The sequence below is a fragment of the Phyllopteryx taeniolatus genome, chromosome 17 (genome assembly GCF_024500385.1).
Source record: "Phyllopteryx taeniolatus isolate TA_2022b chromosome 17, UOR_Ptae_1.2, whole genome shotgun sequence".
In the NCBI taxonomy this organism is placed as follows: Eukaryota; Metazoa; Chordata; class Actinopteri; order Syngnathiformes; family Syngnathidae; genus Phyllopteryx; species Phyllopteryx taeniolatus.
Window position 1 is genome coordinate 18563981 of NC_084518.1, and position 17948 is coordinate 18581928.

The 17948-nt window shown below is 41.0% G+C and overlaps 1 protein-coding gene across 6 annotated transcripts; it reads right to left on the bottom strand.

Annotated features, from left to right (window-relative positions):
- Positions 1-57: 57 nt before the first annotated feature.
- LOC133467733 (proline-rich protein 7) lies at positions 58-9645 on the bottom strand. 6 transcript variants are annotated; one of them, XM_061752935.1, is made up of 4 exons: positions 9533-9642; positions 7290-7317; positions 4244-4974; positions 58-2273 (listed from the first exon to the last, which is right to left on the bottom strand). In XM_061752935.1, the coding sequence occupies exons 3-4, from the start codon at positions 4617-4619 to the stop codon at positions 1822-1824; spliced, it is 828 nt and encodes a 275-aa protein (XP_061608919.1). In that variant the 5' UTR covers positions 4620-4974; positions 7290-7317; positions 9533-9642; the 3' UTR covers positions 58-1821. The 6 variants fall into 6 exon arrangements, with proteins under 6 accessions (XP_061608919.1, XP_061608922.1, XP_061608920.1 ...); XM_061752938.1 differs by lacking the exons at positions 7290-7317; positions 9533-9642 and adding exons at positions 6557-6600; positions 6733-6829; XM_061752936.1 differs by lacking the exons at positions 7290-7317; positions 9533-9642 and adding exons at positions 6557-6600; positions 6729-6822.
- Between the last annotated feature and the right edge of the window lie 8303 nt (positions 9646-17948).

Below are 17948 nucleotides of genomic sequence, written 5' to 3' on the forward strand. Positions count from 1 at the left end.
ATGGGGAGGGGGTGTGGGGGGGGGGAGCTCTACTAGTAAATGAGGTCGCTGAGCGGGTTGCCAGGCAACACAACCGTTTATTGAAAAATTGGATTACTGTGTAATACAATTGTACTGCCTTTGACAATGTATTTCCACGCATTACATTGCCTTGGTGAAGCAGCATGCGGCTCCATGGTGGTTTGAGCCACTAAGGACTAAAGTGGGGTAACTCCATTTACGGCTGCAATATAAGCGGGGGTATTGTGAACAGACCTTTCCTTCTTTCTAACGCGCACAGATGATTCACCGAGATGGGATTTTTTTGCCTGAAGTATCGGTTGCTGGTATCGGCAGCCTGTACGAGTACCCGATACCTTGAAATAAGGATTTTTTTGCCTCAAGTATCGGTTGCTGGTATCGGCAGCCTGTACGAGTACCCGATACCTTGAAATAAGACTAGAATATGGATGCCTGTTACTGGTACTCGCCCATCAGTAGACAATACAATAGGTACGGTTGTGTGTTGTGCTCGCATTTCCCGCGTTAAGTGGTAACCAATTATAGATTATTACTGTGTAATTACCGTGTTGTTATACAATACAATTCTGTTGAGTGCAATTTTTCATTCAAAAAACTTAATTTTGATGTTCTTTCTCTATAGACATTTGTCATGGCTCTCGTATTTCTAGGGCTGTAAAATCCCCTCGATCATCGGTGACTCGTCGGCCCCCGCGAGGCCCGCTGACCGTACTTTCTCTCACAATCGGCCTCTTCACCTAGAAATGACTTTAATTCGCCCTTTTTTCCATAAAAAGTGGATGATCCAAAGACTTGCAGAACATCAAAGCGGGCGTGTGTCGTGCGACCGGTCCGAGTCTTCCAACGCGGAGAGAGAGGTCGGCCGGTGGAGAACGTGCAGTTCCCGGGCGCCATGGCAACGGCACCTCGATACAATAAGAGTTCTGGATGAAGTGGACTCCTCTTTTGAGTCAATTATCGACCTCCGTGACTCAAGCGAGTATACTTCCTACGCTAGGGGATCTCAAACGGGGGTCCAGGGAGCCATGGCTTGGGGGTGCGAAAAACAACTTTTCAAAAAAAAAAAAAAAAACATTCTACGAATTTTTGCATGGATAAGAAGCTGAAGCTTTACATTATACTTCTTATTTTTTCCCTTTTTTCTGAAAATGTGATTTCTTTTATTTGCAAATTCTGATGGGATTGAAACAACTGATTGAAAGCTAATCAAATGAACACTACTACTACAATATTACAGTTACAGTTGTTGTATTTTGTAAATTCACTTAGGATATTCTAGTTGAATTGAATTTCTTTCTTCCCTCGTAAAGTTTGACTTCAATATAAATATTCTGACTCTCCCGAAAAAAAATTCTAACAGCTTTGGATCCCAACAAAATACGTACATTTTTTTCTCGAAAAATTATGACTTTATTGTCATAAAAAAAATTCCCACCAAAAATGTATTTGTTATGATATTAGGGTTTATTTTTCTCTAATATGGGAAACTTTAATTCCTGTAACCTTTAGGGATATATAATCGCGTTTCGGCAATCGCAAATTTTTTAGCTCAGGCTAAAGCCATGCCTCATACAAATAATGTTTAGGCGCCATCTTAGCGATATTTTGGTGCCAATGTTGATGTATGTTGAACTGATGGGAGGAGCTTCATTAGCCTTAAAGTGCTTTGCCTCCATCTGGTGGCATCTATCGGCAATTACAAACGTTTTTTGGGGTTGGCGTCAATTACAGATGTTTCACTTGATCTCTAAATTCTCCTCGTAAGGGCCCCTGGAGTCCAAATGTTTGCGAACCCCGATCCTAGACGGCGGTGCTCCGCCCCAACAGGGGGAAGGCGGTGCAACCGCGCTCCAGTCCTCGCACTGCGTGACGCCGGATCCCCCCAGAGAATCCGACCCCGAGACCCCGGTTCCGCCCTCCGTCGCGATGAGTCCTGGTGTCCTGACGGGGCATGGTTGCCGTGGCGACGCCCGGCGGGACCGGCTCGTACGGGTTGTACGGTTTCAGGTCCATGTTGGAGAGGAGGTGACCCAGCGAGTCCCAGCGTTGCGACGAAGGCAAACGGATGAGGGAGGAGTAACCCCGTTCGGGGAACATCGACGACGGCGGAGGCTTGCGCGTCTCAGGGCTCGGGTCTTGGTAGTCCCGGGAGGGGTCTCGCGGTTCCACCAGGACTTCGGCGTACGGCGGTGGAGGGTCCTCCATCAGCACCGCCTCCTCGTAACAAGGCGGGTTCCCCGTTAGATCTGCTTCTGGAACACAGACAATCAAGCAGGTAATAAGAATAAACCAACTTTCCACTTTACATACACTGACTTTTAGTGAGAGAAACACGTTGTTACACCCTTCATTTAAGTCAACCTACAACTGTTTATGATGAGAAGGTTTAATTGCTAACAGGGCACTTTTGGGCTTTTCTAAATCCTGTAGAGTCACGAGTCCATTAGCCGAGTCGTGATTTCCCATTCGTCAGCTCATTAGCAGCATTCCCACTTGTTCTCGTTTACCTCGAAAATCTCCAGCAAATATCTTCGTACTCAGCAGAAGTGACGAACAGCACTCAACGTAGAAGTCAGCAGTCCGCGCCCACACACACAGGCACACCTCACAATCACCACGTGTGGTTTGTCGTCCTGACATTCCGCCGCCGTATTTATATCCGGCCTTCGCGTTTGAAAGGCAGCCGAGCATCCGTTTTCTTAAACCGTTGCCATGGATGCGCAGGATGTCGTACGTATTTATGGACGCGCGTGTGCCCCCGCTGCTCCATCGCACTCTGGCAAAACAACGCGCGGGAGCTCATTGTTCGCTATCCTGCTTCGAAGCGGTTATGAGCTGTGAACTTGAAGCTGTGAAAAAGAAGTCTTGGGGTTTCGCCTGCGAAGACTGCATTTATAGGAACGTGTTCAACCAACATGAAAAGCAAAGAGCTGCCGATGGGTGAAAAACAAGCAAGCCGTTGTGAGATTCTTCGCATTTGAAGAGCACATTTGCAGTAGCCTGCCGGTTGAGCACAATTGCACACACACAAAAGCCAAAAGGTCAGCCAATAAAGACACAATGTGTTCAAAATGAAGTCCTCTTGGCTCGGGTTCAGCTGCTTCTTCCCTTTCAGTCCTCCCGCTGCCTGGATACTGAAGCCTCTTCATCAGTCTCGCTTCGACGCCACTGCAGACACCTTGCTTCTTCTTTGCTTTTCTCGTTCGCTGCCATCACTGGCTGCAGCTGATGCTCTTTTTGGCCCTCCTCCTCATTTCTATATTTTCATTCCCATTTTTTAAGGCTCGTGCATCCCATAATAGCACGAATGCAAGGATGCAAGCAAGCGTGAATCTTCTGATTTGTGTTTTGGTCGTCCAGAATGTATTTATTCTAGCAAGAGGTCTAACGAGCACTAAAACTACAGAGCTGTCCACGGGTGAAAAACAACCAATTGGGAAGCTTGAGATTTGAGTTTTGCCTGCGAATACTACATTTATACCAGAGGTGTGACCGACACAAAAACCAGGGTACTGTTGACGGGTGGAAAAACATGCAATTGTGAAGCTTCAGCTTTGTCTTTGCCCTGTGAAGGCCACATTCATATGAGCTCGAGTTGTGACTGGCACTAAAACCAGAGGACTGTCTGTGGGTTTTAAAGAATAAAATCATGACTTACTGTAAATGGAGTCTTCACAGGCAAAGGCCAAGCAGAATCTTCACAATTGCATGTTTTTCTCCTGTAGACACCATTCCAGTTTATGTGCTGGATACACTTCGAGCTCGAATTAATCTATCATTGATGGCCGAAACCCAATTAAGAAGCGTTACAATTGCACGGTTTTCACCGGTTGACAGTTCTCCAGATTTCATGTTGATTCAACCTCTAACTTATATAAATGTAGACTTCATAGGCAAAACACAAATGTGAAGCTTCACTATTGGTTGTTTTTCACCCGTTGACAGCTCGCCGGTTTTCGTGCTGGTTAGACGTCGAGCTTCACGTGGAAAAGACATATCTGAAGCTTCACAATTTTATGTTTTTCACCCGTAGACAGTACCCTGATGTTTGTATCTGTTACAACTGCGGCACAAATGTAGTCTTCATAGGCAAAACCCAAAGCTCGCGCTTCACAATTGGTTGTTTTTCACCTGTAGACCGCTCTGGGGTTATGTGAAATGATAATACCATGTTAGCATTTAGCACGCATTAGCTTGACGTGACCAAATTCCAACCACTCACCCGGCATGCTGACCCAGTTGGCTTCCGGTAACAGATGAGAAAGTTGAAGCGGAACGGGCGGCGGCGAGAAGGGCGGCGGAGAGAAGGGCGGCTGTTCCCGCGGAATCTGCTGCTGGGTCTGCGGTACCGCCATCGTCACCGGCATCGGAGCCGGGGACGCCTGCGGAACCGGCGCGAAGGCCGGGACGGCGGGACATTCCGGAGTCTCCGTCTCCACCGTCCTGAGACAGCGCTCCCTCGGGCGAGCCTCGTCGCGCCGCTTCAGGCGGCGCTGCAGGACGCTGCAGAAACAGCACAGCATGACCACCAGGGCCCACACCAACCAGAAGCCGGCGAAACAGGCCAGGAAGGTGGACGTGCCCTGGGACATCACCATGGCGGGGACGGACGGGGAGGCGGGAGACGCAGTTCGACGACCAAACGCTGGGAGCTGTTAAATGACTTCCATGAATGCCAATGAAGTCTAGGAAGCTCGTTCCTCCTCAAACGCGGGCAAACTCCACAGCCTTGAAGGTCACGTCTTGTCTTTTATACCACGCTTGACACCCAGTTGACACCCATTCTTTGTCTTTAGAGGCTAAGAGATGCAAGGCGGTGAAGGAATCCATTCTTCGGGCATTCATCCACTTGACGGTGGCGGTGCCTTCAAGACTGCGGGACGACCCGAGTCGGCCGGGGTGCCAAATTCTTCCGTCTCAGACTCCGGCGGGACAGCTCGGACTCATGCTGAGCTACAAAAAGACACACAGAAGATGCTGGAAGAAAATAGGAAAAACTACACAATGTAGGATATGAACTCTGGAGAGATGTCTGGGGTGAAAAACAAGCAATTGTGAAGCTTCAGGTGAGGTTTTTGACAGTAAAACTACCATTATAATAGTTAGATGTCTAACAATGGGGAAATAGCAAATAAATAACATACCTTTCGTTACCACAGCAACACAATATCAAAAGAGAAGCAACTTTTTTTTTTTTTTTTTTTTTTTTTAATGTTTTGCAGAAAGGCTTTCTCAGAAAGGGATGTTTATTTCCAGGATTTCCTGCGACAGCATATTATACAGACAAGGTGCAGGGGGTTCGCTCGTCTTTTTAGTGCAGTCTGGACGCACTTTGTTCGGAAGTGAAGAAAAAAAAGAAAAAAACATTTTTTTAAATGAAAAAAGATGATGATGCATTAGGGAACAGAAAGTCCTGCAGGTTTAAAATGCCAGTCTGTGGCTTTACTCAAACTGACCTGGCAGTTTAATGTCTCTGTGATGATAGGACAAGTCGCAATCGATAGTCTTGAGGGACTTTTTTTTATTTTATTTTTTTTTATTTATTTTTTTTATATAGAGGGACATAATGGCAGATAATGTCCCAAAAGACATCTTGTGAGGGAAATTGAGCACAAAGCCAGAAAGCGAATACAGGACCTGCTAATATGCGCGTGTGTTGACTTGAAGTAGATGATGCAGCTGTACCTAATGAAGTGACCGCTGAGTAGGAATTAATTTGGACATATTTTAATAATTAATCCACTCAAGTAAGTTCCAAATGTCTCTATTGATAGCGGTGCCCGCCTTGTGTCCCTTTACATTAGCAAGTAAAAACACCAAACCAAGACCATAACTTGATTAATAGATATTCTGTCTTAACATTACAAATACACCCCGTTAATGAAAATCTTTTTACGGTTACCATATGCCGATGCAAGCCACATTTGGATATGTTTCAATCGGCGTAATAGATTTTAAACAAAACAATAGCTAAAATAAATTAAATGGTAGGTTAAAGGAGTTCTACATTTTGTAGGTTAACTAGAAATAGCCTACACCACGTCAGTCAAAACTCCCATTAGGAAAGAAAAAAAAAAGAAAAGAAAGAAAAGAATATGCCGATGAATATTTATTTTTTGTTTTTATTCGACAACAACATGATTGAAAAGAATGAAACAGCAGCTTTAAATGTTAAATATGTGGTACGGTGATCTCACATTTATCCATTAACATTAGAATTACACAACATTTATCAAAACTCAAAAAGAGCAAAATAATGCCGATGAAAGTCATATTATATTTTGTTTTATTCGGCGTAATTGTTTTGAGATAAGAACATAAGAAAAATGAGTGAAATGGTAGCATTTAACGTTTGATAAACACGTTTCAAATGTAACATTGGAAATACACCACGTCAGCCAAAAGTGCTACAAGACTCGCGTAAACCGATGAAACACACATCCCGTTTACTTTTAATCGGCGTAATTATAATGAGAAAGTAACACATAAAGGATTAAGGAAAAAGCAGCATTTAAAAGTCGACACATTTACTCACCTTATATCATTTACATGAGAAATACACCACGTCTCTCGAAACCCCTTAAAAATAAAATGTGCCGATGAGAGACGCGTTAGGGTCATTCTTAATCGGCGTGACTATTATGAAACAACAAGACGGGGAAAATAAATGAAATGGTAGCTTTTTGAGATTTCACAGGTAAACGCACCTACTTTTCGTGGCGCGTTCTCCCCCATTGTCGAGAGAGCCAAGCCCGCGTCGTGCTGCGCTCGTCCAGGCTGAAAATGAGGCGGCGCAGACGGGCTCACCTCTTCTCGCTCCCCCGCCACTCCTCCTGCTCCTCCTCCGGTGAGAACCCCCCCCCCCCCCCCCCCCCCCCCCCCCCCCCCCCATCGCCCCCTGCTTCGTCACGCCGTCTTTCCGTACGGACGACGGGAATACTAATGTTGCTGATGGGGGGTTTTCCAGGGACGCACTATTTGGCAAGCACCAGGCACAGTTGGGGGTTTATGAGCTCCAATGCCCACCCCACCAGTGGGCGCTTGCTATTTTTGTGATATCATGATGGGGCTATACAACTTAAATTGATATGAGAGCGTGTTTTGATGCCTTGGTAGGTGTTGCTATTTTGTTTCACAATCGTCGAATTGCTGTTTTGACTGATTAATCTCCTTTTTTTGGGGGGGGGGGGGGGGGTCTCAACATTTTCACAAGCACGTGGAAACTGGTGAACACGTATGCATTTTAGCCCACACACAAAAAAACTCACTTGGTAGCGTCCCCTGGATGTGCGCTGCCTGAGGAGGAAAAACAAACAATTGTGAAGCTTCAGATTTGGGTTTTGCCTGTCCCAACGGCATTTATCCTAATTGGAGGATTCGACCGCATGAAAACAAGAGAGCGGTCTAGAAAGCAAACAATTGTGAAGCTCCAGATTTAGGTTTCGCCTTCGACAACAATGTTTATCCTAGTTGGAGGGTCAAACCTAATGATACCAGGAGAGGTGTTCATGAGTGAAAAACACAATTGGGAAGCTTCAGATTCAGGTTTTGCCCGCAAAAAAAACATTTCTATTAGTGAAAGATGTAACAAGCATGAAAACAAGACTGCAATTGTGAAGCTTCAGATTTGGGTTTTACTTTTGAGTTTAAAGTGTAACCAGCATGATGCGCGCACACACACACACACACACACACACACTGAAACACGCACGCCAGTGACGGGTCTTTTCCGACATTATTGTCGTGCTCAACACTGACTCCGTTGTCCTTCCGACATAAAGATCAGTCTGTTCATCTGTCCGCACAGACACACGCACGCAGTCTATTGGGCGTCAAAGTGAAAATCCCACCGTAGTAGTTTTCAGTCAAAATGTCCACGAAGATGAGCTCAGCTCAACTCTAAGAACAAAAACCAAAAAAAAGTAACAGTGCTGTACATAAGATTGAACATAAAACCATGCATCCATTTTCTATACCCCTAAAAATAATAGTGATGATATTTTCTAAAGTAACGGCGCAATGATCTGCACAAAATTAGAAAATCAAGAACACACCAACACAGTCTAATAGGGGGTGAAAGTGAAAATCTCATCCTTGCATTTTTCAGTCAAAATATCCGGTACAATAGGCGACTCGCGCGTACACACACACACACACACACACACACACACACACACAGACACACACACTTGCCAGGCAAAGTATTTCAGGGTCAAGTTGCCCCACAACATTCACCAAATTCTTCCACTTGGAGAGTCAACCACTCATTGTGCGATAAAACCAAAATAAAGTACTGTACACGTAATAGAGGTAAAAAAAAAAAAAGGTACTAACATAACACCACTAAAAATAGAGCGACTGGTGAAGCGCCTTGACGCTGCTAGCACCGTTAGCGCCGGCCCACGCCATCTTGTGACTGATGCGTGAGTATTGCTCACACTCGCTGCGACACCTTTGACCCTACGTACGCCGCTTAGTCATCGTTTTGAGTCATTGCGCTCACTTACGGTCGCCTTTTTTTGTATCGCACGTCTGCCCATTTGGTGCCAATGAGTGTCTCTTAATGAAATCAAATGTCAAATACATTATAGACTGTATGAGTGGCTATGAGACTACGTTGGGGGAAGATCCAGAGCCACTTTCAACTGATGGTAGGACTTCAGTCGTCGGACTACCAAACTGTCTAGAACACTATCATGCAAAAAAATAAAAAATAATCACCCAAGGGAAGTTTTGGATTAATATTAAAACATATAATCGGGGAAAACTAATTTAAAGTAAGAGAATAATAAAATAAATTGATCATGATAAATTCAATTATATATTTTTTAAAATTATTTTGTGCTATCAAAAATTTTATTGTATTTTACCCAGTATTATTATTCTCAATAATAATAATACTAGGGTTGGGCATCGAGAAACGACAACCGACTGGAACGTTCCGGTTCTCCCGGAATCTTTCAAATTTAAAAATTTCGCAAGTTTCCCGAGTTTCGATGCCTACAGTCCTCCGACCCCGAAGAAGAAGTAGCGAAACCCAACAAAGAAGCGGCAAAAACCAACGAATACGAAGCGGCAAACACCAACGAAGAAGAACGAGCATGAATACGTGCTTGTGCCCAGCGGCGGCTGCGAACAAAAGTGTGTCTTAACTTTGTTAAAATGAAGGACCAGTCGCCTCAGTGCAACACTCGGATGAAGATTATAATTGCGCAAAGGAGGCTTTCACGATATGTAGAAGTCTGACGCGCTCCCAGCTTCAGTGAAGTCAACTCTCAGTCAATGGGCTGAGTGAAACAGTAAAATACGTCTATGCCAACGTTGAGACAGCTAACAAGGGAAAAGGTTGCTTGAGCTTTTGCACTGATGGCGTTTAGCGTTTATTTTAGTCTTCAAACCAACGGGGAAAAAAAGTAACATTGAGCTAAAACCTCACCGTAGTAACTTTACATCACAATGAATTGGGACAAATTTCACATAAACGTTGTGTCACAGCATCACAAACACTCACCTTGTGCCTCATTGGTGGGTAAGGAAAGGAATCAACGTTTTATAGCATTTGGTTCCATGCATTAAAAAAAAAAAATAATAATCACCGGTGCCGTGTGAAGTTACTTTTCGTGCCAAAATGCTGAGTTCCGGTGCGTACCCTTCAAAATAAAAGGCTACAAGCTTAAACCAGGAAGTCAAGGTAAAACTCGAACATAAAAAAACATTTGACGTGATAAAACAGTCCCAAAATAACTATTTCAACAATGCTATATTTCAAGTTTCGCTGAAACATTAATTTATAAATATTAAGTCAATTGGGTTAGTTCCACACACATTGCCTTTTAGTTCATAGGTTTGATATTGATACTGGTTATAAAGAACCCTGAGTCAAATGTTCATTTTCGTCTATGCTGTGGGCTGCTAAAAAAAAAAATGGATGTTCATAATTTGCACACACTTTATTTATACCATGCAAACTTTTTCGACCCAGCCCCCTAAAAGAATCTTAATCGAGAATCATTTGAATTGAAATAAGGAATCGGGACCGGAATCGCTCAAATTCAAACGATGCCCAGCCCTAACTACTACTAATACTACTACTAATAATAATACGGTTGTTTGACTATATATGTATGCCCTGTGATTGGTTCGCAAATGTTTTCGGTCCGGGTATCCATGTTTTCCAAGGACCCACTTATCATATATATTCAACATATAATATAATATAACACTGCTGTGAATGTTTATAGTCATCAACTGGAAACCAACTGTTCAGGTTGTAAACCACTGTAAACCGCTGTAATGACTAACAAACGCCAGTAGATGGCGGCATTACATCGCTTTGGATTTGAGATCAGAACAGCTATTGAGCTGATGATAAAGATTAGGGAGTGAATCTCGGCTAGTTGCGTCGATTATTAAGGAGAGAAATGTCGGACATGTTTAAATAGACACCTCAGACTCAAACAGAGTATGTATATGTATGGCATAAACACCGTATGTGTCGCGGTAGGGAGTAGAAAATGTGTGTCGCGATTGTGAGTTAATGGAGTGAATGACGAAGGCCGTGGAAAAAAAGCAACTGACGTTCAATTCGAGCCATGCGTATGTTCCGTTCTGTTTGTGTGTTTCGCCACTCCGTTTGTTAAGTAGCAGTTGTTTGTCGGTTTTATAATCACTGCGCCTATGCTGATTTCCGTGTATTGACACGACATAATGTATTGCAAATTATTTTGCCCACCCCGAAGCTAAGTCCCCGTACCCCTTGCATTTGATTAAATCACAGCCGGTCCATGTCTGACGGTGAGAACCAAAGCCTCCTCATTCCCCAAATCCCTTCCTACACTCTTGTCGAAACACGACGGGGGACGTTGGAGGAGCGTGAAATCAAAGCACAGGCCGAAGCCTTTTACTGTACGCGCACGTCTACCCGTCACGTCCTCCTTTTATCGAGATGCCTCCGTTAATTTGAATTGCCATGGCAACAACAGGAGAGGATGAAAGGGAGGCTGAGGATGCTGATGACGCGAACACGTCCGCTCAAGGAGCATTCGTACATGGAACACATAGATACATACAAAAACAAAATAGCCATGTTTTGGGGTGGCCGCAGACTGGAATCTTTAAAATGAAACTGTAAACAATTAATTTTTGTTGTCATAAATTCATTTATTTACATATATGCTGATATTAAGACAATACAATATGATTTGATTTTTGATTAAGTTTGTATACAATTTGTTGTCTCAGTAAGAGACAAATACTGATCTTGTTACAAAAAGATTGGAGGAAATTATTTTTAAATAACAAAATATACAAAAACTCAACACATTTTTAAATTAAAAATAAAAAAAAATATTGATAAAAATGTATAAATGTTTATTTGATTAGAAATATGTAATGTTCATATTTTTAAATGATTTAAAATTCTAATCACAAATTTAGTTTTTATCATTAAAAATATTGAAAAATAAACGTGGCAAAACAAGCATCCACACATCCATTTTCTGAGCCGCTTCTCCTCACTAGGGTCGCGGGCGTGCTGGAGCCTATCCCAGCTGTCATCGGGCAGGAGGCGGGGTACACCCTGAACTGGTTGCCAGCCAATCGCAGGGCACATACAAACAAACAACCATGCGCACTCACATTCACACCTACGGGCAATTTAGAGTCTCCAATTAATGCATGTTTTTGGGATGTGGGAGGAAACCGGAGTGCCCGGAGAAAACCCACGCAGGCACGGGGAGAACATGCAAACTCCACACAGGCGGGACCGGGGATTGAACCCCGGTCCTCAGAACTGTGAGGCTGATGCTCTAACCAGTCGTCCACCGTGCCGCCGCAAAACAAGCAGTAGTATGAAAATGTTTTAAAAAATGTTTTGTTATAATTAAGTAATGATCACTATTACTATTTTTTCAAATACAAATTTTTCGTGTGTACTACACATTTTAAAAACTGAAGGTGCATATTATACACAGGTGCGAGAACAATGACCAAAATTAGTCAGTCTTCAGCTGGTGCACGCGCACAGAGCAAGCCAAGCATTCCGCTTTTGTTTTGTTTGCTGCATGTGCAAATTTAAGCATTTCCGGTTTACTTCAGAGAACTTAAAAATGTATTTAAAAAACCTAATAAAATGCAAATTACAATAGGAATAATATTTCAATTTTTAAGTATGGATACCAGCAATTCTGGTTGTGTATTATACAAAGGTAGAAGGAAAATTCAGCTGCAAACGTGCAATTTTGGGGGTGCGTATTATACCGAAGAGCATATTATACTCCAGAAAATATGGTACGCATGATATTTTGTTTTATAGTCCTATTTTCAAAAATAGTTTCATTTTTAAAACTTTTATCATTGATACAAGTTTTTGTCTCAGAACAACCAAAAATGAAGATGAGAAGTTCACTGTGCAATTTTAACAATATGGTCATTGTTCGTATTTTTATTATATTTATATTATTAAAAAAAAGCGCATCATTTTATTGTATTATGTGATGAAAATCAATATATATCATATACACATTTTAAAAGCATTTTAGTAGTAGTAGTAGTAGTAGTAGTAATAAAAAAACAATAATTGTACTAAATATATTTTATAAAAACAATTACTTCTTTGTCCAGTGCACTTTATTTCTAGCTGTTGCACATACTGTATATACTGTACAATATGTACGCATATATGCACAATATGCATCAAATATACAATGTTTTCTACTGTTGTCAGTACTGTTTTCTACCAAAATAAAAAAATGTGTGTAAAAACCTGCTGAGGCCTGAAAAGTCTTTTGCTTCATTTGCACACTTCGGCCTCCCGTGGTGTAATTGCCGTTAATTTGAGCGTCCGTGTGCATCTGCACCACCGTGATGAGGCCCAGCAGGACAACTCGTCCCGACTGACAATGATCCGGCGCCGTCATTATTTCCCCCCCTTCAAGCAGCAGGATGCTCACATTTGGATTTTTTTTTTTTTTTTTTTTTTTTTTTTGTGCTGCTATATTGTTGCCGTAATCACAAGTATGAATCATGCATCTCGGCGGCAGGTGACGAGCCGAAAGAGGAGAAAATGATGATAATGGATCTCTGGAGACAAATCTGATGCTGGTTTAGCTCCATTACACTTAAGTTAGCTTAGCATGTAAAACAAAACAAAAATAAATAAGCCACCGGCATCACAGCTGAGCATTTCCTGGTGAAGTTTAACTAGTATCAAAAATCAATAAATAAACCTCCCTTTAACTTTCAAGTTTCATGTTTTTTTTAATTTTATTTTTTTTTGCAGTTTGGATAAGGATACAGTTTGCTCTGTATCGTTCATTTAAAAAAAAAAAAAAAGCTGGTGAATGCATTCACTGAGAGTCGTCCGTGTTAACATGGATATCTGAATTCAAAAGCCGCCAGTGGCAGTGAATGACTTGAATACTCTTAACACCAAAAAAGGCTACTTTGAATGAAGAGACTAACCTATGGTTACATACTGTGTGAACATTAAATCACAATTCTATGGGAATTACTAATAAGTTGTTCTTTTTCCAACACAAGTGATGCTAATACGGTCTTTTCATACCTTCATCTTGTGGTATCTCGCCATAAACGGTAAGGCAAGGTCATTGTTTCAATTATTACATCTTTTATAGAAATGCGAATGTTCAAAAAAATATTGAACAGTGGATTCCAAAGTGACAACAGTAACCTTCATAGAAAGCACGTGTGTAGCAAATAAATGAAGCCCTAATAAGTACTCCTGCGGTACTCCACATAGATGCTTTTTACTCTTTCGGTGAATTAATTGACTTTTTGGGGGACTCAACATGACGTGCCCGGAAAAAAATGGCACAAAATTCCAAGCGCATGAATCATGGTGAAAATGTATTTTAGGGCTCATGATTACGACCCCCTAAAACGCACTTGGTAGCGCTCCCTGGAAAGTTAGAAAATTTAAATCAGCTCACAAGACGGGTTTCACCAGTCATCAAGAAACTGGGTGGACATGTCTATCATAACAGGACAAAAAAAATAAGTATCAAGGACACATGTCAGAAATTGAACAGGAAGTTGTCCATTTTAGTTTGAAGCGGCCATTTTGAGCGAATTCCCAGGCTTGTACTTTGACAACGTCTCAGATTGAATACTCTACATGGCAAGAGTACACCTTGGGAAACTGCTTTTAATTGTTATTTTTTAATTCAGAAAGTGGAAATAAAACACACTGCCGTTCATTTGTGACGACCCTGTGCGGCAAAAGGAACGCAAACAAATACGAGGCTTTGGTGTCTTTCATCTACCATGTATCATTCGACTTATTTTGCAACAAAACATACAGTAAGAGCCATTGCAGTGAATCGTGCATTCCGTACATTTCGAGGTATTTCATTGAAACAGCTTCAAAAAATTCAAAGGCTGTGTACAGAAAGCCGTTTTGAGTATTTAGTCAATATCCTTAGTGTACTAGTATGCTCTTTGTCCTCACTAGTAAGACGATTCAGCGCACTAGTAGAGCAGCTAAGGCGCACCATTATCACGACTGTGTCTATTTATTGTTTTTTTTTTTTTTCCACTATTATAGTGTCAACTACTGAATGATAAGGGTTGAATGGACTAGTCGACTTGATAACTCTGCATTTTTTACCTGTTGGCCTAAATATATATTTACCTGAAGCCGATCTGTGGCGCAAAAACGGTCATGGACCGTTACGGGTCGGGTCACATTTTTTTCCCACTACTGCCTTCCCCAATGTATGACATTTCTGCACACTAGTAGGACAACTTTCACATACTCGTAGCTAAACATTGTTACTAGTGCAACAAAACAACTAGTGGGCATTTTAGTTCCACTAGTAGGGTCCAGGAGGCTGCTAGTGTGTGACGTATGCCTACTAGTAAGTTGGGCCTAGCAGTGTTACTAATGCTGCACAATATTTGACTAATAGTTTAAAATTGGATGGAGTTGTGGAAGAAATTATGTTACTAGTGAAGACAAAGACCACACTAGTTTACGGACCTTAAACTGGATAGCAAGGATGTGGAATAAATGCTCAAAGCGGCTTTCCATGCGTCATGTTGACGATGGAAGACATTTGAATCATGTGGTTCAGTTGACGCACAGACAGGAGGATTACCATCTTAGAGCTTATGAGTTGTCGTTTCACTTTTTTTCAAAGTCATCCACCAGCCTGTCGGACCTCATCAGAAAATAAGAAGAGACTGTCCTCCCGAGGAACGTTCTTATGTTCAACACATTGATGTCCTCTAGTGGCTGCAGCACATATGACCAGCGTGGAGAAGAGAGGACGAGATGAAGGTCAGAGAAAGCAACGAAAGCAAGCTATCGGTATCATCGAAGGAAGTATGAGGACCGCACTGAAAAGTAAACGAAAGCGTTATTAAGTTGGAATGGGATTTTGGGAATACAAGAGAATAGTTAGGAATGAATTTTCGTAATATTACAACAAAGCAATTTGTACTTTTATGCGAATGCAATCGCAAAATCGGTTACATAAACAAATATGAGTGAAAAAAATCGTAGAGAAAAAATTGTCGCGTTGCATAAAAACTCAAGTTTCAAGTAGCAGTATTACGAGACAATAAACACTTTTTGTGAGTAGTGGTAATGTATTACATGACAAAAAAATCAGAAAAGATGTAAATTGAGTTAAATTTCACGCAACTGTAACATTACAAAAAAAAGGAATTTCATGAGAATCGTAGTAATTTACGAGGGGAAAAGACTTCATTATGCGGCAATTTGTTAAGGATAAAGAAAATCCTATTCTACATGACAATTGTGTAACATTACATTTAAGAAAGAATTAGTAATGATATCAAGGGTAACGTAAGAAAAGAGGAATCACGAGGAAAAATATTATAATATATGGGAAAACATGCAATTTTACATAAACAATGTAGCAATATTAGATGAAGCACTTTTTTTTAGAATAATGTCACATTAGATTTTTTTTTAACTTTACAAGCATAATATCATAATATTCTGAGATTAAAACCTGAATCTTCGCAAAACAGAATTGCAAATTACGTGAAAAATCAAGCAATATTACAAGACTAAATTTATAGTTTTAAATTTGTAGTTTTATCCGAATAGTCTTAATAGTCCAAGAATATAGCTGAAATATTACATTTAAAAGCAGTATTCACAGAAGTTGTTCTGTTACAAAAACCAACCCGTCTTATTGTGAGGGGGAAAAAATGTAATTTTACAATAACCAAATTGCTATAATACAAGAAAAAAGGTTTTCAATTTACGAGAATAAAGTCATAATATTACGAGAAACAAAACTAATTTTACGAGAATAAAGTTGCAATATGACAAGGAAAAGCACAGTAAAACATGTTTCGTCTGCATTTAGTATTTCTTAGCACCAACATAGCTATGATGTTAGCCAATGATTGTAATTATGAATTTAAAATTAATTAAAATGTTAAGGGGTTTTTTTTTGTTCCCTTTTTCAGAGTGGCCCTCATCCTCCTTCTAAATCAAGCTATACTGCCAGCTAAAATAAACAGAACTAAAATATACAGTTATACAGTTTTTTTTTCTCTCACCCTCTCAATAAAGCAACGTGCTTGTCTCTCAACCGTACCAAAATTCTTTGCAAGTCAATCAGTGAGGCGATTGTTGTCTTCAGTCTCTCACTCCAGTTGCAGTGAACCCCCCGCTATATGATTTTTGTTGTTGTTGTTGTTGTTGTTACAGTATACAGGCAAGAATACATTTAGAGTTGCGCGCCTCCAGTTTAATAACACATTGTGCCACTACATGGTGGGCGGCACTGAGCTCTCCTGGGATGGATGTAGCGTAATTAACAGCAAGAAGATGAGGCTTGTTTGTATATTGCAACTCCCTGTGTGTTAAAGTCGCAGTCGTTTGAACATCTATTCTTAGTTCCGCTAGCCCGTCTATGGCATTTCACATTATGTGTTAGCCTACCATAACGCAAACCCTGACTTTCATTGTTGTATGTTTTGGGTGAACATTTTGGTGTTTAAATTAGGACTGTCACAATCTAATCTATTTAGAATTGATTATCCTATAGATATTTGGTCGAGTACCCCCCCAAAGTGTTTTCTTTTTTTTCTCGACTACTAACATGCAATTTATTCTCACTTCTATCCTTAAACTGCCTATGTTGGTACTGAGTGTAAGGCATAAACTGTACAGAATTTGAGCCAACTGGTTAGTATTTTAGATTAGCATTAGTGCGCTAGCTATTACCATTATTATTATATATTTTTTTTAATTACCATTCAGCTCACTCATACATCATGTTATATGTATATTACACATCTACTAGTGTCTTAAAAATCCCTTACAGATGCTCCTCTGTCATTTTTGGCAAAGTTCTTCAGTGGCCCAACACTGTGTGCGTCTGCAATAAATGTCCGTCTGATGGTGCAAACATGGTTCCACTTTTTTTTTTGGGGGGGGGGGGGGTCCCGGTGGAGCTTTGAGGCAGAAATTCTGCGTCGGCCTATAATTTAAGTCGACTTAGCCGAGCTTAGTAGAGTTATTCGCTAGTTTTTTTCCAGCCGTAGTATAAATATATGTTTACATGTCATGTGTATCAGCTTTTAAGTGAAACTAACTGGGAGTGACATATAAACAGGTAAAACTATAATTTAAAAAATGTATACGGCCTCTTCGGGACCCTAGTGAGGATAAGAGGTACGGAAAATGCGGTCTCTATGATCGCAGATTTTTACAGATCGAGGGTGGGTCTGTAACATATAAAAGGGGGCTCACTGTAGTTCTTTTATAGACATATATACAAACATACATATATATATATATATATATATACACACACACACAGACGCATTCTGGACAGTTGAATCGCATGGCATACTACATGAAGCGAAGGTCATTTTCTCCACGGTGAAAAAAAAAATAATAATATATAAAAACATCAGAGGAC

Coding starts and splice junctions, on each gene's coding strand:
- LOC133467733 (XM_061752940.1), bottom strand. CDS start 4,619: ATGGTGATGTCCCAGGGCACGTCCACCTTCCTGGCCTGTTTCGCCGGC. Junction 2,274..4,243: donor CAACTGGGTCAGCATGCCGG/GTGAGTGGTTGG, acceptor TCTGTGTTCCAG/AAGCAGATCTAACGGGGAAC.